This window comes from Ictidomys tridecemlineatus, chromosome 3, assembly GCF_052094955.1.
Source record: "Ictidomys tridecemlineatus isolate mIctTri1 chromosome 3, mIctTri1.hap1, whole genome shotgun sequence".
NCBI classification, from domain to species: domain Eukaryota; kingdom Metazoa; phylum Chordata; class Mammalia; order Rodentia; family Sciuridae; genus Ictidomys; species Ictidomys tridecemlineatus.
In genome coordinates this window covers 87,369,699-87,389,525 of record NC_135479.1, presented here as the reverse complement: position 1 = coordinate 87,389,525, position 19,827 = coordinate 87,369,699, and the positions used below count along the sequence as shown (strand labels likewise).

The 19,827-nt window shown below is 50.9% G+C and overlaps 1 protein-coding gene and 1 long non-coding RNA gene across 10 annotated transcripts in view; one reads left to right on the top strand and one right to left on the bottom strand.

Annotated features, from left to right (window-relative positions):
• The window catches only part of LOC106144963 (uncharacterized), an 88,761-nt gene extending 85,379 nt beyond the window's left edge, over positions 1–3,382 (top strand). For all 3 annotated transcript variants that reach the window (XR_002484260.3, XR_013436544.1, XR_013436545.1), the window contains one exon: positions 969–3,382. This is a non-coding gene — a long non-coding RNA (uncharacterized LOC106144963). The remainder of the gene's footprint in view (positions 1–968) is intronic.
• Pxylp1 (2-phosphoxylose phosphatase 1) overlaps positions 1–19,827 on the bottom strand; it is a 58,375-nt gene that overhangs the window by 12,124 nt on the left and 26,424 nt on the right. For 4 of the 7 annotated variants that reach the window (XM_021728281.3, XM_005328026.5, XM_078043419.1 and 1 more), the window contains 3 exons: positions 18,488–18,620; positions 4,917–5,075; positions 3,902–4,028 (listed from right to left, as the gene is read on the bottom strand). In XM_021728281.3, the coding sequence (XP_021583956.1) occupies positions 3,902–4,028; positions 4,917–5,075; positions 18,488–18,566 (365 nt within the window). In that variant the 5' untranslated portion in view covers positions 18,567–18,620. Of the gene's footprint in view, positions 1–3,901; positions 4,029–4,916; positions 5,076–16,784; positions 16,831–18,487; positions 18,621–19,827 lie in introns of those variants that run through there. The other 3 variants (XM_078043418.1, XM_078043420.1, XM_040269892.2) reach the window with 2 other exon arrangements.

The following is a 19,827-nucleotide window of genomic DNA, read 5'->3' as shown; positions in this document are numbered from 1 at the left end:
CTGAGCTCCCGCTGGCCCAGACATTCCCTTCCACGGGTGGGAGTAATGCACACACTGCAGGCAAGTCTCACTGCCCTCGAGGACGTCACCAAGTCGCTAATTTGTGAGCTGAAATGGCAGCTGTGGAACCAGATCCACAGACCCCGGGCAGTTAGTCGGTGGCTCACTGTGGGTCTCCTGCACTGGGGCTCCTCCTCACACTGTATGTGTCTCCAGTGGCGAGCTGGCTTGTCACTCGTATGTGTGTCTTTAAAGATGGAATTGAGTAAAAGACGTTAGGTACAGTAGCACCCCTTGTCTGAGGGGGGGCAGGTTCCAGGATAACCAATGGATGCCTGAAACTGTGGATGATATATTTTTCTTTTTTTCCTGTACAGACCCACTATGTTAAGGCTTAATTTATAAGTTAGGCACAGTGAGACATTAACAAGAATAACAATAAAACAGAATAGTCATAACAATATACCCTAATAAATGTTATGTGCATGTGGCCTTTCTGTTTATTTCTAGAATTTTCTATCTAATATTTCTAGATTGCAGTTGACCACGGGTAATGGAAACTGGTGGAGAGGGACCTCAGGCGAGGGGGGGGGCTACTGGAACTAAACATGCACATCCTGCCCTCTTCCACAAAGGACTTAAAATAGCTCCTACAAATAAAGGATGGTCAATAAAACGAAAATAGGCAAAGGGAAATGAAGACAGAGGCATCTCAGGCAAGCGGTCACAGGAACTGAGCCTCTAAAGTAGGCGCTCCAGAAAGGACCCCACCTGAGGGCCCTGTCATTGTGGTAATAGCATGAGGGGCCCTGAGACATGGCCTGGTCTGGTGACCAAGTGTACTGCAGAGGAGGAAAGAGGCTGGGCCCAGAAGGCCCCAGGCCGCTGTGGCAATGACATGTGACCACTCATCAGGCTTGGTGGACTAGCCTAAATGCTTTATCCCATTGTCTCATTGGACTTCACAGGTGCTGTATGGGAGGTATCATTAACCCTGCTTTCCAGAGTGGAGAACAGAGGCCCAGGGAGCTGAAGTGATTTTGCCATCGTCAAACTCATTGCAAAGGCCTCCAGGGATTCCATGGCTGAGGCTTCAACCCATCGCCAGGCGCACGACAGATGCACATCACGGGCCCCACTCCCTGTGATTCTCACTGAGGTCCTGAACTCATTCTGCAACCCACCCAGTCCAATAACTGCTACATGCCAAGCTCTGGGCTGGGCCCTGGTGATCCAGGGACAGTCAGCATGCTGGGAAGATGAGCTGCACAGTGCCTGGCGCACAGGGGACATCCTGCCCTCTGCGAGGTGGCCCTGACCAAGGGCACCCTTCTCTGCAGAGCAGCCCCCAGAGACCTTCTAGCAACAGCTAACTGGTCTAGGCACAGACCCCTGGTCTGCGTTGTGCTAATTAAATTCTGCCTTCTGGGAATGCAAAGCCCAGCTAGAGAAAGGGGAAGACCCAGGGATCCCACTCCTTGGTATTTACTCAAAAGAGCTGAAATCGGCACACTACAGTGAGACCTGCATTCCAGGTTTAGAGCAGCCACAGTTCACATCGCCAAGTTTCAGAACCCGCCTGGGTGTCTGTCAGCTGGTCAGTGGATGAAGAAAACGTGGTACCTCTATACCGTGGAGCTCTACTCAGCTATAAAGAAGAATCTATGTCATTGCTGGTAAGAAGATGGGACTGGAGAGCACCATGTGAATGGAACAAGCCAGACTCAGAAAGTCAAGGGTTGAATGTTGTCTCTAATATGTGGAAGCTAGAGAAAAGTAAGAGATTAAAAAAAGGAGTGGGGATCTCATGAAAAGAAAGGGAGACCATCAGAATAGAGAAAGGGGATGGTGGGAGGGAGGAGGAGCAGGAGAGAAGAGGAACTGTGGAATGAAACTGACGAAATGATGCTAGATGCATATGAGATGAGATCACAATGAATTCTACTTTCATGTGTAATTAAAATGCACAACTAAAAAATTATAAATAAGTAAAATAAATAAGAGGGAGAGCAGTAGGGTAAAGGAAGGGATCTGGGAGAGAAGAGGAAGGATAAAGAGAAATATTAGTGATTGACGTGCAGCAAATTATGTTATGTGCATTTATGAATCTGTCAGTGTGAACCCCACTATTGTGTGGAGCTATAATGCCCTCATGAAGGAAAGAAAAAGGAAATGGATGCTGGGAGCGGCTGGGGGAGAAGCTCATTATTATTCACAGTGCCCTCAAGGCTGCCCTGCACAGGCCTGGCCTAGAGGCCTCATGGTCCATCTCCTTCCTGGCTGATCAAAGGACTGATGTCCAGCCAGTGGGCAAGGGCAGGGCTGTGCCAGCTGCTGACACACAGAAACCCTGCTGTGCCTGATGGAGATAAGCCACTCCCTGTGCCAACTTCCTCCACCCGCCAGAGCTTTGGCGCCAATGCCCAGCACAATGAGAGCCTCCACCTTGCCCCAGCCCGAGGCCAGGCGAGGGACTGGCTTCAGATATTTAACTCTTGCTTTGCTTTTTCTGACACCTATGCCATTTACCCCTCTTTTCAATGTAACCCACCAGGGCCACAGAGCCACCCAAAGGTGCTGGGGAGGCTTCTTGGAGGAGGAAGCATCTCGAGGGGCCTTGAAGGAGCTGTCAGAGTGGGCCAAGCGGGGATGGGGACCAGGCAGTGAAGTGGCATGAAATGCAAAGGCATGAAAGGAGGGGCTGGGGAGGAGTCAGGGGGAGCCCCCTGGGAAAGGGCAAGAGAGTAGGGGCTCAGCATGGAGGGAACAGCGGCGTCCACTTGTCCTCTGACGTGGTCTGGACTCACCCAGGGTGTTTTCCAACCCGTGAGACAATGGGATATACTCCCTTTTGCTGGACACAGGGAAGAAGATATGAATAGCCAGGCTGCCAGCCTGTAACCTCCAGGATGACAGAGAAGACCACCCAAGTGCCTCATGATGCCCATACCTAAAATGGTTCACTTAATCTTCCCCACACTCCAGTGAGAGGGCTTGAGACGCAGAGAGTGAACCTGAATCAAGACCAGGTTCAGGACGCTTTTGAAAAACAGCCTCGCTGCAGGGAGGGGACCCACAGTTCCACCCGGCTGGCCCCACCCCAGAAACCTCCATCCAAATAATGCCTCCCACTCTGCCTGCCTGCCTCCAGCACTCCCCTCTGACCTCATTCAGTGAACCCTGCAAGAGATGCTCTGTGCCCAGACACATTCGCGGAGGCCAGGCCCATCACCTTATTGCTAACTAGGCTTCTAATTTTAGGCCTGTGCCATTTCCATATATACAATTTCCACTTTCTGTTCAATTGTTTTTTATCCTAAGGGCTTTCAACCAAGACCAGGCTGACTCTAACTCCTGGGAAAAATAAAATGGTGGAAACACAGGGCTGGGGTTGTGGCTCAGTGGTAGAGTGCTCGCCTAGCATGCTTGAGGCACTGGGATCGATTCTCAGCACTGCATAATGAATAAATGGATAAAAAAATATAAAGGTCCATCAACATCTAAAAAACATTTTAAAAAATGGTGGAAACACTACCTCACATTCATGTGCCATTGCTCACACCCCCCAGCAGAGTCGTCCCCATTCCAGAGGTGAGAAGCTGAGCTCCCAGACCAAAGGAGCAGCTGAGCTGGGCCAGGATTCCTGAGCCACACAGCTCCCTGGGCCCCACCCAGCTCTCTGAAGCATGGCAGGGTGGACTTCAGAACTGGCAAGCTCAGGCCTCAGTGTCCCTGTTGGGCTACTTGAGAGAGATGCTCCCTCCTGCGGCCTCAGTCCTTTCATCTGTACAGTGATGACATTCAATGCAGGGCCGGAGCTTAGGCTCCCTGGTCCTATAACTCTCTACTGAACAGGATAGAGCAGATTGTGGCAAGTGACTTTTGAAAAAGGAGTCTTTACCTGTTAGCCATCAGAGTGCAGTCGATTTCTGGCCGCTTTGTCTTTGGAATGGCATACAGTGGGTACCTGTCCCCATGGCGAATCAGCACGTGCACGGAGACCAGCTTGAAATGATGTGGGGCGTGACCTGTGAGAGAAGCACAGGGTCCAGTCAACGCTTGACGCTTCTAAAAGGTGTCGATCCTTTTAAAAGAGGACTGGTGAGGGGACCTGGCCAGGCCTGGGCTGGGAATGAGAGGGAGGCAGCAGGGGGGCCACCAAGAGGTCACAGAGCAGCCATCAAGGGGCCTGAGCTGTGGGAGGGGCTGCTATGCTGGGTGGAGGCTGCTGAAGAGCCCCAGAGGTGGGACAGGGGATGTGGCTGGGGGCTGAAGGCTGGTGAGATGTGGGCATGACTACTAATGTGGCCTCGCTCCTACGCAGAGACAGGGAGGCCCACGGCAATCCTGAAAACCAGGATGCTGCTTTAAATCCTCCATGAAACAGGGCACAGGGCAAACAGATAAATATTCCACACCAGCCTGATACACGCTCAGAAAAGCAAAACTTGCTGGAGGAACTGCATTCTCCCACACCTTTATGGCTAGACACCAGCAGGGCATCCGGTGGGCATCTGAAGTCCACCCTGGTTCTACCCTGAAAAGCAGAGCAGCTGAGAGTGGGTGAAGCCTGGGAGCCTGGTGGGGGCCACTGCTCCATCCTGCCCACTAAAGACCGTGATAATGGCAGACACCTCTGGAGGGTACTCCTGAGCGGTGTGCTGTTCATCGAGGTCACTTGCTCCCACCAGCATCTCACGTGCAGGTCCCGCTGGCCAGCCTGTCTTATAGGGGGGCAGGCTAAGATTGTGGAACTCGCTACAGAACATGGCCTGGTGGCAACTGCTGGCTACAAGCCCAGGAAGGCCAGCTCCTTACTGCTGTGCTGCACGCTTGGAGAGCTGTCCCCACAGGGTGCCCATGAGGTATCAAGGTCCTGCCTACAGGGGCCAGGTCAGGGGCACAGCCAGGCCCACCTTCCATGCTGCGCTCGGCCACGCGAGGGATGTTGCAGTACAGAAGGGCTTCATAAACAGGGTCTGTCACCGGGGGCTCCGTCACCGGGTCGGGCATGATTCTCTTTCGACTCTTGCTGCTTGCTCCATTCCTAGCTGCTGACATGGGGATCAGGTGGACTGCGGGGAAAACAGAGCAGGTCACAGTGATGCAGTCACCACGGGGCAAAGGCCAGCAGCAGCCCAGGGTGGGGCTGAACTTCACCGTGAGCACCCATCCTCCTCTCAGAATGAGGAGAACTGTGGTCGGGTGAGGGCCTGCTGAGTGACAGATACTGGCCTCACCTCCTCACTTAATGCCATCTGACTGTCGCAGGTGTCCACCAGGACACTGGTGTCCTTGAGACCACTTTACAGGAGGGTGGAGCCTCAGTTCGGCTCACTCTCCCATCTCCAGACTCACTCTCCCTGATACAGCCTTCTGGTGTCAAGGGGGCATCCTGTGACCTGTCCTGTCTGTCCACCTCGCTCCCCTCTTTCTGTCAGTGAGCCCCCGCCCCCGGTGGTCTGGTTGAACTATCAATCACAGGGTCCCGGCCCCTTGGCAGTGTGGACCTGTGACCAGAGTCAGGAACGATAGTGATAGGGCACTGCCCTCCCTTCCCTTGAGAGGCGAGACTGACACTAGCAGAGGCTCCCTCTTCCCTTCTGGGTGCCGGTGGATGTGAATGGTGACTCGGGGTTCCCTAGCCACCTGTCCCTCCATGAACAGCCTCTGTCTCAGTGGTCCCCAATCCTTCCATGTTCGGGGAACATCCTGCTGCATCACAGATTTTTCTAGAACACCCTGTACAATAACAGTTGTACTTTCAGCATCTACCCTGTGAGGGAAATGAATGCAAATAAGGGCATCCATGGACTTATTTAGCTTCTGAAAGGTTTATCAATCACTGCAATATACACATATGTCTGGGCAACTGCTGAGGCAGAGACCAACCACGAGTCCAAGTCAGTTTAAATTCCCTAACGTATTTTACATAAATATTTAAGATTTCCCTTTGCAAACGTATGCTATAAGCAAAAGTTAAAAGATGGATGACACACTGAGAGGAAAATATTCGCAACATGTATAACAGACAAATCCCTGGTACCGATGATGACGATGATGATGATGATGATAATGATGATAATAATAAGAATAATAATATTAATGATAATTTTTTAAAAAGCAGCAAAGTACTTAAGAGCCCCCACAACTCAAAAAAATCATTATAAAAGAAAGAAAGAAAGAAAATAAATAAATCAGTATTGCCCTAAAAAAAATCTTTGAAGAATATAAACAGGATAATTACAGGAAAATAAGTACCAATGGCAAATAAACATATGAAAAGATGCACAAGCTTGTTTGTAAGTAAAGGAATACAAAATGAAACAACCCATGGGATATGATTTTTCCCCCATCAGACTGGAAAGTCAGGTTTTGATAAGATGCAGTATCAGTCAGGACGTGAGGAGCCGGATGCTTGTTGCACACTGTGGGTGAGAGTGGAAACGGGAGCCACCCTGCCAAAGGAATTTGGCATATGCTTTACAAACGTGCACTAGCCTCCATCCTGTTATTCTGTGCCACGGAATCTATTGTACAAATGTATCAATTCCCACGATCAAGGATGTATGGCCAAAGAAACTCACTGCAGGGTTTCTGCACTAAGGGAAAAGGGAATGAGTCTGAACACCCTGTACAATGCAATACTCTGCCCCGGCTACAGAACAGGGGAAAGAATCCAAGATAAATTAAGTGAACTGAATGAGCCTTGTCACTGGGCATTGATAGAATCCTCTTTTTGTAAACAACAACAACAACAACAAAACTAAATTTGTGAATATTCAGGCATTTGTTTAGTTTGTAAACGCACAGAAAAATGTCTAGAAGGATGTCCATCCCCACACAGTGACTTCTCTGAGGAATGTAGGGGATGGGGTGTGAAAAGTGTTCCTGGTTTTCTACAAATGTCTGAATTTGAACACACCCGCCACACACATACATACATATTTATGGTAGGTACAGGTGACATGCATTCGTGTATTTTACATATAGATAGTATTTTTTTTAATTAAAAAACATTTTTTTTAAAACTAGGGATTTAACCTAGGAGCACTTAGCCCTGAGCCACATCCCCAGCCTTTTTATTACATATTTTATTTAGAGACAAGGTCTTGCTGAGTTGCTTGGGGCCTCGCTAAGTTGCTGAGGCTGGCTTTGGACTGGTGATCCTCCTGCCTTGGTCTCTGGAGCTGCTGGGATTAAGGTGTGTGCCACCTGCCTGGCTTCTGTTATTATTTTTAACATGTCTCCCTGTACTGCTAAAGCAACACTCAAGAACTACAGGGTTGTCTTCAGCTCAAAAGTAGAGCCCTGGCTGCTCCTAGGACCACTTTCTTTCCACAGCGGAGGAGATAGAAAGGCCAACGCATCTCAGGGTCTGGAGCTCACTTACTATTGAGTGGTCAGTGCCAGAGTTGGGGACTATTGGACAGCAGATGCCCCGTGATGGCCCCTTAATGGCTGCCCTTGTGGTGAACATGCTTGTCAGCCCTCGCCTCTACTGTCTATGGAATGTGGCGCATTCCCTCTGCACCTGGAGGGTGAGGGACAGCAGAAGAGACCCTATCAGGTGAATGGCACGGGACAGAGGGGTGAGGGCTCCCGGGTGTTCCTGACTCTCTTTAAGCACATGGCTGAGGTCTACTGGGGCTGCCACTTGGGAACCATGGTGACTGGACCCAGATGACCTGTGCATGGCTCCAGGCAGCGTGGCTTGGAAGCCACAGGTAAAAATCAGTAATGATCAGAAGACCTTCCGTCCAGAAAGATCTCTTCAGCTGCTTCCTCTTGATCTGGGCTCATGGCCCCCATCTACTGGTTCACACTGTTGAGCTCACCCTGTCTTGTTTGTGCCTTCCTGAGTCCCCCACCAGGGAATGGGGCCCTTTGAGGGGACCTCAAATGCTAGGTATTCTCAGGCGGCTCCGAGGCATAGGAGTAGGGGTGCGGCAAGAAGTCTCTCCAGCGCCACCTCTACCTCACCCCTCAGTTTAGTTCTCATTGTTCTGAGCTGCCCAGAGCCGCCCCCTCCCCAGCCTGTTCTCACCTGTGCTCCTCCATTTGCTGACAACTGTACCCTCTCCCTGTATCTTACCAACTCCACCACTGATCCCGGAGTCACCGCCTCCAGGAAGCCCACCTTTGATCTCCAGGCTGTACCCACATCCTCTTCTATGAGCTCACCCAGTTCTTGTGGCCGCTAGGTTCACACCACAGCATGTGTAAGCAGGGGTGTCCCAGTTTGTCACCCATCAGACCCAACATCCTGAGGCCAGGAGCTGCGCTCTGTGCTTTTGAAGAAATATCACTTTGACACCTAATGTGGGAGTGTGAGGAGCAGCCTTGAAGGGGGCTTGGTCCAAGACTGGCTTCCTGGAGAAAGTCCCCTGGGCTGTGCCCACAAGGCTGACGAGTGGCTGGTGGCGAGGAGAACAGGAGGGGCAGGTGGGGCTATGCAGCAAGCTGGTTAAGACATGCCTCAAGTCCCCGGGAGATCTGGTCCATTTGGCCCAAGCAGACAGCCCTCTGAGGGCACCAGGTTGGGAAGGAGTCTGGAGGAGCTGATCCCAGGTGGATGGGAGGCTGGCTCTGTGCCTCTTACCACATGAGCCCTCTGGGCCTGGCCTTGTTTCACTGGACACAGGGGTCGAGGGACAGACTTGGAGGCCTGGGAGACATGGAACTCTGGGGCTTGGGATTCCAGATGCTGCTTGTGCCAGTAGGCCTTGCCCATGTCCCTGGCTCCTCCAGCTGCCCCGTGGGACAATCAGAAACTCTGGTGACCCCGAGCAGATGACCAGACTTCAGATGTCACCAGGAAAGAGAAAGGAAGCCGAGGTGTTAGGAGTGAGGGTGGCCAAGCCAGCAGATGGGAAGGATGAGTTCCCATGTTGTATCTGGGAAAAAATAATCTTCTGAATCTAAATGAGTGCCCTGGGCCACAGTGCTACCATGGCCAACGTGAATAACAGACTAAGAAACATTACTGATGACCCTGACCAATGGGCACACACTTTCTCCATGTGTGATCCCCGAGTAGAAGGCTCTTGAGGCTCACTTTCACCCTGACTACATATCTCTAAAGCTTGTGTATAAAGATGCCAACGGGATCTCAATTTCAAAGAAATGGCAGAGAACATTAATCTGTGAGGCATCTGCGTGGGGCCCCTCACTCTCAGAAGAAACCGGTAAACTTCTATAAATCAAGTGCATCCCATGTCGGCCCCCCTCACATCACACACTAGATACACAGAGGGTGCATCTGTGAGCAGTATTAGCAGATGTTCCTGTAGCTGCAATGAGGAGGATATAAGCCAAATTGACCCTCTCTGCTTTTTCCAGCATTGACCTGCAGCCCAGGAGAAGTCCCCATTAGCCAGACAGTGGCCTTGGACACAGGGTCCTGCTCAAGCCTGGTATCTATGCACCTGCCCATCCAGCCTTCCTTTCTTTGATTATAAGAAAGAGGGAGCAGGAAGCATTTAAATCTTCAGGGGAAAGGGCCTTCTCTGTCCATGCCACCTCCTGCACAGACTACTTGGTTCTGGGGAGCAGGAATGGTCAGTGAGAACCTGGATGTAAAGCAACGTTGGTGGATTAAAGTCCAGCATCAGGGACCACTGGTGTCCCAGCGAATGTGAACGTGACACACTTGAAAGTTGGCTCAACTTCGTCTCTGGGACGTGCTGCCCCATGAGTCACACCACTGACCAAGAAGCGGCCGGGGCTCAGGCCAGCCCCACTACCTGCTCGGTACCTTCCTGACTCAGGGCCCACCTTGCTCTTTGTTGGGACCTCAGCCCCAGTCTGGTCACCTCCTTAGGGGGCTGCAACCACCTCCTCCTTGGGACTCCACTGAACTCAGTGCTGAGCTTCCCTGATGCCAGGACTCCATGGTCTGACCGCACGGAGGTGGCCTGGGGCTGTGACTTCCTAGCTGTTGTGACTTGGGGCAGGTACCTCTGCCTCTCTCTGCCTCATTCCCTTCATCTGTAAGACAAGGTGACAAGACCTACGTCAGGGTGGTGGCTGGGATGTCCCGAGAGGTCACCTGTGAATGGAACGTGGTAAGGGACGTAGTAACGCCCTCTCTACGTTTGTCACTGGAGCACATTATCCCTGTTCCTTGCAGGCTCTTGAAAGGTGCTCCCTTCAACCCGGGATAGGGAAGGGGTGCTGAGCCTGCGGCCCCTTCAGGGAGGCACCATGAGCAGTCCCCCTTCTCTCGGGCACCTCCGTCTTAGCTTTCCTGACTCCCTTAAGTCCATTCAGTTCACCTGAGATAGCACCTTCTCACCAGCTGAAACACACCTTGTCCTGCCACCTCCTGACCCCTGTTTCCTCCTCACAATACTCCAAAAGGCTGTGGAATCCTCTCCCCCTCGTCGGTGGGCCGAGGAATAACGATGTGTTCCAACAGTCGATTCCCACAATTCCCCTGGTGCTCCTCAGCTCACTAGATTATCTTAAGTGCCCACCCTGCCTCCAACCTGGGCTGAATCTAAAAACGGTTGCTGTAATTGCCAGATGAAAACCAGAACCACAACAGAGAGACCACACTCCAGTTACTGGCCCCAGTCATTCAGTTGGGGTGGAATCAGTTACCCAGGCAAAGTGTGAAAGTCAAGTTCACATCTGAAGACTTTGAGATGCTTGGTTTTACAAGATTAATAGAAGATAGCTGAGTACACAAATTAGCCTTTTTTTTTTGACCTGTCCACTTTGGGCCATGATAGAACACCAACCTTTCTTGGTTCCCCATTTTTTTTTTAAAGATGGGGATCTCACTAAGTTGCTGAGGCCAGCCTTAAACCTGCGATCCTCCTGCCTCAGCCTCCCGAGTAGCTGAGATTACAGGCCTGCGCCATTGCTCTTGGCTTCTTCCCCGTTCTTAGTGCTGCTTCAGGGTGAACCAAATTGGGTAAGACTGTAGCAAGGGACTGATGAGCCTGGTAGCAAACGGTGAACCCCATGGCAGTCCCATGGCTGGGGACTGAGCACATCCTACCAAGGGTCCCTCACCCCAGCTATCTGCAAGCCTTTATCTCTTGCTTGCCTGACTCCTTGCCCGTCTGTCACTGGGACCTAAGCCTACCTATCGCCAGAGTCAGGGGAAGGGTTCCCCATGGTGGTCTGAGCTTGAGCCCCAGTTGTAGGAGGCTTCTTAGAGGTCAGGAGACCCCATATCCTTCACATTCCCTGTTAACTAGCCTCCACCCAACAGGTCATTGGATTAGATAATGTAAATATTTAAGAATCCAAATCATGACAAAAACTAGAAATGACAGATGTCTAGAACAGGCCTTGAGAAAGAACGAGGAAGGATCCCTGTCACTCACCTGCTTGGTCCCAAATCCCCTTGCTCTCACCTTTGAGAATCTGATAAAAGCTACTGATCCTCGTCCCTGACAGTGGATTGTGTAGAGTCTTTTGGATTTAATTTCTGGGGGTCACAGGACCCCTGCAACCATAAGGGACAATACAGAAGCCCCTAGGTTCAACCTAACAACACGATGTATTTAGAAACAGGTTTCTACTTTCAGTTGGCCCTTCCTTGAGAAGAGACGCCACAAAATTTTCCCTTTTCGCACCAAAAAGGGATCTTGACACTTCATTTAAACACGAGTTCATCCTAAAATAGTCAACGCTAAGGTATAAAAAGAAAAGGAATATCACCCACAAGCCTGCCCCCAGAGAAACCCACACTGAACATTTTGGCGTCTGGGTGTGGCGGGGTGTCTTGCTGGGTGTTACATGTGCTTCTGTCCCTGGTCTGTGCAATGGTGACAGAGAGTCACTGAGGCCCAAGGACATTGTTCCTCATCCTTCCAAGAGGAGTAAGATTACTCTGCGTCTCAGAGGTCCGTGCCTCACTGAGACTGGCATGCCAACTGTCCCTGAAGGCATAAAGGGTCAAAGGGGAGATGCAGGTGGGTGTGGCCTGCGCCACAGGTCTGTGGGGACACAAGCCGCCCTACACTCTGTAACCTACCTGGGGCTAGGGAGAGGCAGAGCTCTGGCTGGGTTCCAGCCCCTCCACTGACACAGAGGAAAAGAGGAGACTAAGGAGAGGCAAGAGGTGATGCAGGAGCTGAGCAGCCATCAGAGAGGGGCCACGTGGCCCCAGGCAGAGGCGGGGTCTGCCAGGCCTGCTGCAGCCACGCCTCAGGGGCCAGGGTGGCAGGACGGCCCCAGAGCACCCTCCTGGCACCCGCCTCACGTGGACTCCTGTTGGGGATTCAGACTCTGCCCTCTCCAGACAACCTCGAAGGCCACGCAGACCGGCCCAAGGAATCCTGGGGTTACAGAACTCACTGTTGGCACATGGGTCACCTTGTCTCTTTTTCCTGCGACAAATGACACTGCAGTAAACATCTTAAAAGTGTCTCTCCCCTCCCTTGAATTACGAGAGATGTTAAAAGAGAAAGTGGAAGGAGAGGGAGGAGAGGGAGCAAAGGGGAGAAAAGTGAAGCCGGAAATCCAAACAAGAAGACATCTTCATGAAAAGGAGCAAGATGAATGCAATTAGCAAATTTAAGCCTTGGTGATAACGATGGATGAGCTCTGACTGGACTCTTGGGTCAGAAACAGAGCTCTCATTTTCAATTCTTCATTCTTCTTGGCTCAGAGAGAGAGAGACAGACAGATAGACAGAGATAGAGAGACAGACATGAATGGACCTTACTGTGGTTTTTAGGGTAAAGGTCAAACATCTCTGATCTCTGGAAATCCAGAATCCAAAATGCGCTGGCTCTCGTCCCGGAGATATCTCATTGCGTGTACACATATATTCCAAATCCAAATGCTTCTATGTCTGGATAAGGGGCCCTCAGTTGGTACAGTGCCCTGCAGAGCCCTGGTCTGCTGAAGCCTTGCCACCCAAACACTGCCGGGAAGGCGCACAGAGGTCTTCATGAGTCTGCAGGTTCACACGCACCACGAGGATACACGTTCTCCTCCGTAAAATAAAAGGCACGCAGGACAAACAGCTGAGGGTGCAGGGCCTAGGGGCTGGTGACAGGGCCCGACACCCTCTGCAGCCAAGGAGCTCACTCTCTGCTGTCGTTATCAAAATTTGTGCCTCAACAAAATTGCTAGAGCCATATATCACAGTCCTTCAGGGTCCCCAGCAGAGAGCATGCCCAGGTGGAGGGAGCCTGGCTGTGTGTGCCAGTGCTCCCCAGCTCAGAGGCGGTTTCCTTTTAAGCTATACGTTGCTCCACCAAATGTCGTTCTTCTCTTTCCTGGTGGACATCAGACCCCAAACACAGTACGAGAGGGACAGGGAATGGGGCTGAAGGCCACAGGGACAGGTTTGGTTCTGTAAGAGAGGTGCTAGGGAAAACACACACAGACACACACACACACACACTCACTCAGAGCTGGGTATGTTGGGACTCCTCATCTGTTCCCCTGAGAACTTCTGGAAGGTTACCTGCCTCCCTTGTCCTCCTGCCTACTGGGCCCCAGCCGTCTCCCTCCCTAGTGACCTTTCTACCTCTGTGTCCCAGAGCTTTACCCTTGACCTCTCCTCTGTTGCCTCTTTCTGTAACTAACCCCACCTGCCCTTCGAACCTGGCACCACGTGACCTGGTACCACGGGCACCAGGTCAGATGCTGACAGGACCTGGGCAGGACTGCGGGAAAAGGGGCAGCCCCTCCTCAGCGGCCAGATCCCCCTGCAAGAGGCAAGGGCCACAGGTTGCTGGGAAGACTGGTTTTTTTAAAGAGGGGTTTGCAAGTTTATGTGAAATTGGTAAATAAATTTAAAAACTCTGGAAACACAGGCTGGGCCAAGCCAAGCAAGCTCACAGGCCACTGGGCTGGAGCATCTTCCTGGGCTTCTCCAGCCTGGGCTTTGTGAACAGTGAACACGAAGTCCTCGGGGAGTGCTTCCTGCCAACATCTCTCCTAGGCCTCAGACCCGAGACCCCCGCCAGGCAGGACATGGCCCCCATTTGGCCCTGGGTACCTCCAACGACCCCAGGAATCTCACCGATTCCCCAGGCTCACCCTGATTCCTGGGTGGCCTCAATCTGCACCACTGCCAGAGCCCTGCCCTGCTGGTCTGCATGTCCTGAGCACTCTTCATCAGCCTCCCCACCCAGGCCCCAGGCCACCAGCTCTACATGGTTGACCTCCCCCCATGTTCTGGGCATTTCCTTTGGCCCCTGCAGCACCTCCTTGGAGCCACCCTTGGCCTCTCGCTGCAGGAGTGAAACAGCCTGGGTCGCATCACCCTGCACTACCCCCACCCTGCTCCTCTGGAGTGTTATGCACTCGAGACAACCCAGGGAGCTTGCCCACTGTGGGGTCCCCCGGGATCCACTCCCACCAAGATTCTGTAGGGAGGGGCATGACCTGCTTTCTTGGGAACAGATATTTCAAACAAGCTGCTCAGGCAGATCTGATCCAGGTGCTCAGGAGCCCAGCTCCAGAAGACGTAGAAGTAGGCTGTGAGCCTCCCAAGACACCAGCTGGAGGGAGAGTCCCCTGCTGCAGTGATCCCTGAAGCCTGCAGGACACCAGGTGGTGGTGGGAGGTGGGGGCCCCAGCCTTTGGCCCAGCTTCACAGCCACACACAGGGGAAGCTCTCCCGCTCTATCTCTGCAGGCCCAGCTCCACCGGCTGTGGCCACCCTTCCCCAGCACAGCCCAGGGGCACCCTTCCCCAGCATCACTCTTGGCCAACTCCAACCCTGCTTAAGGAGGAGTGGAGATGCCACCTGACTCCCCAGTCCTTGCTGAGTTCTTGTCCTCCATCCTCCCAGAACACTTTGCCACAGATGATTACTAATTCATTTGACTCAGCAAACACATACGTTGATATTACAAGTGCCAGAGGTTTTAAAAACGCTAGTTTGCCAACTCATGGGGTTGGGACAATCACTAGCCCCACTTTGCACGGGAGGGAGTTGAAGCATGAAGCGGGTAAATGATTTGCCCGAGCTCCCACGGCTGATGAATGGCAGGACAGGGACTCCATCTGGGCAGTCTGGGTCCAGAGTTGGTGAATCTTCCCACCTAGCTGTGCCCCTGCCTCCTATCTGCCCTGGTACCCAGCGTGTGGCATTCTGAATGTCTGCTCTTGACACTCCAGAGAGCTGTCTGTGGCCCCTGAGGGACTTCAGACCCCGCCCAGGAGGGAAACTCCGGGGACGCACATACTAAACTTCACACAATCTCAGATTTCAGAGACTTGAAATGGGACCGGGTCCTATGACCTGCCTCATATTGAACCCTTCAGAGCTTGCAGACTCCAGTGATGGAGGACACAGCACCCAGGCCACCTCCGTGGGGCACCCCCTTCGGGAAATTCTATTTCACGCTTAAGAGAAACCTGTCTCCACGTTCACCTGGGCCACGCAGATCAGGTCTGACCCCTTGCAGAGCGGGCACTTCAGATTTTGAAGATATCCTGGTCTTTCACTTCTGTAGGCTAGCCTCGCCTCCTCCACTTGGGATCTGAATCTCCGGTCCACCTCCAATGTTTCCCTCTGAACCTGCTCTGATCAATCAGGGCCCTGCCCAAGAGGACCACCCCCAGATATGTACACCATGTGCTCTGTACAGATTAACCCCCATCACGGCCAATGTGCTCTAATAAAAAATAAATAAATGGATGACATATTTCAAAAGCTTCCCCCTCCATCTCGTGGCTGAAGGAACAGAAGCTCTGGCAGCCTCCTGGAACACCAAGAGCCCTAGTTTCTGATGACAGTGCATTATGATGGGAGTGTGGTTTGCTTAAAAGATTTATGTTGGCTAGGCTTCCATGAGCCAAGGGTTTTTCCAAAATTCTTCATTCTCATACCGATCCTGCAAAACAGCAATCGTTAACTCTATTTTACGGGAAGAAAATGAGGTACCCAGATGCTTAGCGGGGAAGCTGAGCTTCCAACCCAAGGCTGGAATTCAAGAGCCTGTGTGCTCCTGTCACACCGCCATTTTGGGAATGCCAATTGGAACATGGAGCACCAAGCACAAGATAAGCGTCAAGGAAATGCTGGGGCAGAGGAGGGAAGTGGGGGGACTATAAATGAGCAGAAGAAGCAGAAACATAACTAATGATTCACGAGTCTTCACAGCCTGACCGTCTTTCCCTGCTGTGATGAAGGAGCCCCGCGATTCGAGAAGTCATTTTTCTACTTGTGGGAATTTTAACTACGATAACATCAAGAACTTGGAAACACAGAACAAATTATTTTTGATTAAGGACTGTGGAGACTATAAACTGTAGCTTAATCTTTTGTGTGTCCCTTCCCTACTAACCCCCCCCCAACGTCAAACCCACGTAAGCACTTAATAAATGCATGTGGGCTCACTGCATTCCTTCCGTACCCAGAGGAAGAAGCACTTATTTAAGCAACCTAATTTCTGAATCGTAACCTGGGTCTTAACTTTCTTGTATTCAAAACACCAGAAAAGGAAAACTACCAACCAGAGGAAATAAGATAGATGATCATTTCAGAAAACAAAACCATACTGCTTACTTCAGGCAATGAGAAGTCCAAGTTAGAGTTTATGGCCTTAAGCATATTATTTAAGATTATTATAAGGGCTAGTATAAAATTCAAAAATTAGTCAAAAGGAATTATAAAGCAAAAGTTCCCTACATTTTATGGTAAGAACAAAAAAAGACAGTCTTACTCAAGTAAAATCTTCATAGTATGAATCAGTGCAGTTTCTTACGCCGTAATAATAAGCAAGCAATAAAGCAATCAAATAAATAAAGCAACTGAACTTCATTTCTATAGGAATGAGAAAATTCCAGTGACACTTTACCTAGGAGTAGAAGAGAGGCAAGAACGTCCATTTCTTAATATCTTTCTGAACTCCGACGTACCCCAGAATAAAGAGCTTAGAGCCAGCCAGGCTAATTTACCCTGCAAAAATTTTCCTTAAAAAAGCGTGGCTGAAAATTGGCTCTCCTGAAACAGAGGTACTTTCAGAAGAGTTATATAAGCAAGACACACACAGGCCCATTCAGTGACGTGAGGACCAGCGCATGCCAGAGAACACAAGTCACCCACAGCCACCTCTCAGAACCTATCGGGTCTCAGGGTAAAACGCTGGGTTGACTGTACCATCCCACTTCTCTGACCAAAGGGTGGAAACTTTTTAATGAGAAATTATAAACAATTAAACTACTGAAAATCAAACCACCCTTTTTTTTGGAAAGGATTCATAGTTTGCAGCTCATTAACCATCTGGAGTATTTTTAAACTTCTTGCGCCCACATTCTCTTGACCTCCTTTCCAATTCTGGAAGGATGAAATAAGTTATTTTAAATTTTCTTTACTATTAGAAATAGCTTGTCATGTGTCCCCAAGGTGCACCTGGCACAGAGTCACGCTGGAGGTAAATCGGGAAGACTTGCTCGGAGCCTCCTCTTTGCTAAACCTCCTACTCCCGATGCCAACTCTCCCCACAGGAACTCACCACATCCCACCCACTGGCTCCTCTTTCTGTCACTGAAAATGAGACGAAATGCCACCTCCCCACAAACATGTTCTGGGTAGTGACAGGTGCCAAAAGGACAGGTTCTCTGTTCTATAGGGTGAGGTGGTAAAACAGAAGTCAGGTGGCAGCAAAAGCACAATTCCCAGCATAGACAGACGCTTGCTCGGCTTTTAGTTCAGAAAGGGAATGAGGGCCAGCCTCGTTCCCAGAGTAGGCCTCGATTCATCCAGCCAACCTACGTTCACCTACTATGTGCCTGGCAAAGCTGGCTCCTGGGATATAGAGGCAAACGTGACAGGGTCCCTGCTATCAAGAACGGACAATCTTATAGAAGGGAATGACACAAGAATGGAAAACGCTGGGCTGGGGTGGTGGCTCCGTGGCAGAGCACTTGCCTTGCACATGTGAGGCACTGGGTTCGATCCTCAGTACCGCATAAAATAAATAAATTCGTAAAACAAAGGTATTGTGTCCATGTTCAACTAAAAAAAATTTTAAAAAAAGAATGGAAAATGTTGATACTGCCTGGTTAGTGACAGGAGGGACAGACTCAGGGCTTCTGGATGTACGTCACAAAAGTAGCAAACACTTGGGAGCCCACAGAAGATTCCTGCAGGAGAGGAGGCAAGCTCTGAAAGAACCCGGGGCCAGGTACAGGAAGAGCACCCCTTGCTGAGGACAGAGAGTGGGCACACAGGGAGGCTGGCACTTGTAGAGAACAGCAAGCACAGACAGGCCCCTGCAGGGCCACCAGGAAGGGCCACCGTCAAGGAGGTGGCAGGGCCAGGTCTGTGCTTGAGGACATCTGCTTGCAGAGAGCTGTAGTGTGCACAGGTTTGGGGCACAGACTGGATACAGGGATGCCACTGAAGGACGTGGAGGACGGTGGACTGGCCTCACCAGCGACATCTTGTCTTGTCACACAGAATTGCCCACGCCCAGCCTCCACTGCCCAGGAGCCTGAGTTTGATGCCAGTGACCTCATGGCCCTCACCCTCCCGCACTGGGCCTTGCCCTGTACTCACAGAACTGCAGGCTGAGGCTCAGGAAGGCCAGCAGTGCAGCCAGGGCCAGCAGCAGCAAGAAGCGATTGCGGAAAAGCATTATTATTTGTTCTATTTTCTCTTCATGGTTTCACCTCTTCATGGAGCACCAGTCCTGGGGGAAAAAGCAGAGGCGATCGCTAAACAGGTGTCGAGCGTGGAAAACCAGGTCTGTAGCTGAAAACCAACCCTGTCCCCTGACAGGGAGGCCAGATGCCCTGGCTGGAGAACAACCACATGTTCTATCATAAGTTCTGGTCGCCAAATAAGACCAAGAGAATATTCCTGTCAAGTTGGTAAGAAGCGGTCAGTTCATGAATGCTTATCTGACAGCAATAGGGAGAGAGGTATTTTTGGAAATGGAAAGACAAATCTAGGGTATGCTTGTCGAGTATTTACAATGTGCTAGACAATGCCACCTCACCCCGTAACAACCGCTAACCTCTTTGGATGACCATTTGGCTAATCTGACCTTGGTCTTTAAATGAAATCATCAATTTGAACGTCCATCATTGAAATGTGTCTCACAGTTGAGCTTTCAGGGGTGGCTGGGGTGTGCTGAAGGATTTGCTCCACACCAACGACCCCCATCTGCCAATCAGAGACCTCCCTCATCCCGGACCATAGAGACCACTGAGGAGGGGTCTTCCTGCAGCCCCAACCCGCCCATTCTAATTTTCTCTGACCACATTAGAACTGTGCAAAGGGAAATTAAAAATTTAAAAAAGTAGCTAAACGAGATCCTTAGTGTCCTGCCTGGGAAAACAGTGAAGAGCACTGTGGTCTTACCCTATTGGTCTTATACAGTATGTTTATTTTCTGGTTCTCACAGGAGAACTTGAGAACCACAGTCTCTTTAGAAAAGATTCTGAAACCACAGTAAGGTTTTAACAGTTATTCAGTGCCCCTCAGAGCCCTGGCCGTCAAGATGGGATAAGAGCTTATCTGCTAATGTGGCAAGGACTTCACACACTCCACGGATATACTAAAGGCCACTGAATGGCACACAGGGGTGGCCTGTGTGGCGTGGGCACTTGTTAAGCTGCTTTCTGAACAAGCTCATCTGCCGGATTGAATCAGGAGCCAGAGCTTCTCCCCACGGGCCCTGCATGGGAGTTTGAAAAACACCTCATTTTAAAAGGGACCTGTCAAAGCTTGTACCAAAAGAGAACATTTGCTAAGAGTTTGAAGAAAATGCATTTGTACCTCATCATTGGGCCGCTATGGCCAGCATCTGACAACTCTGTTACCAACAGATCCTGCTTTACATCTTTAAATACGGACTGCCTCTGTCCCTTTAGTTATCACCCCTGACCAAGAAT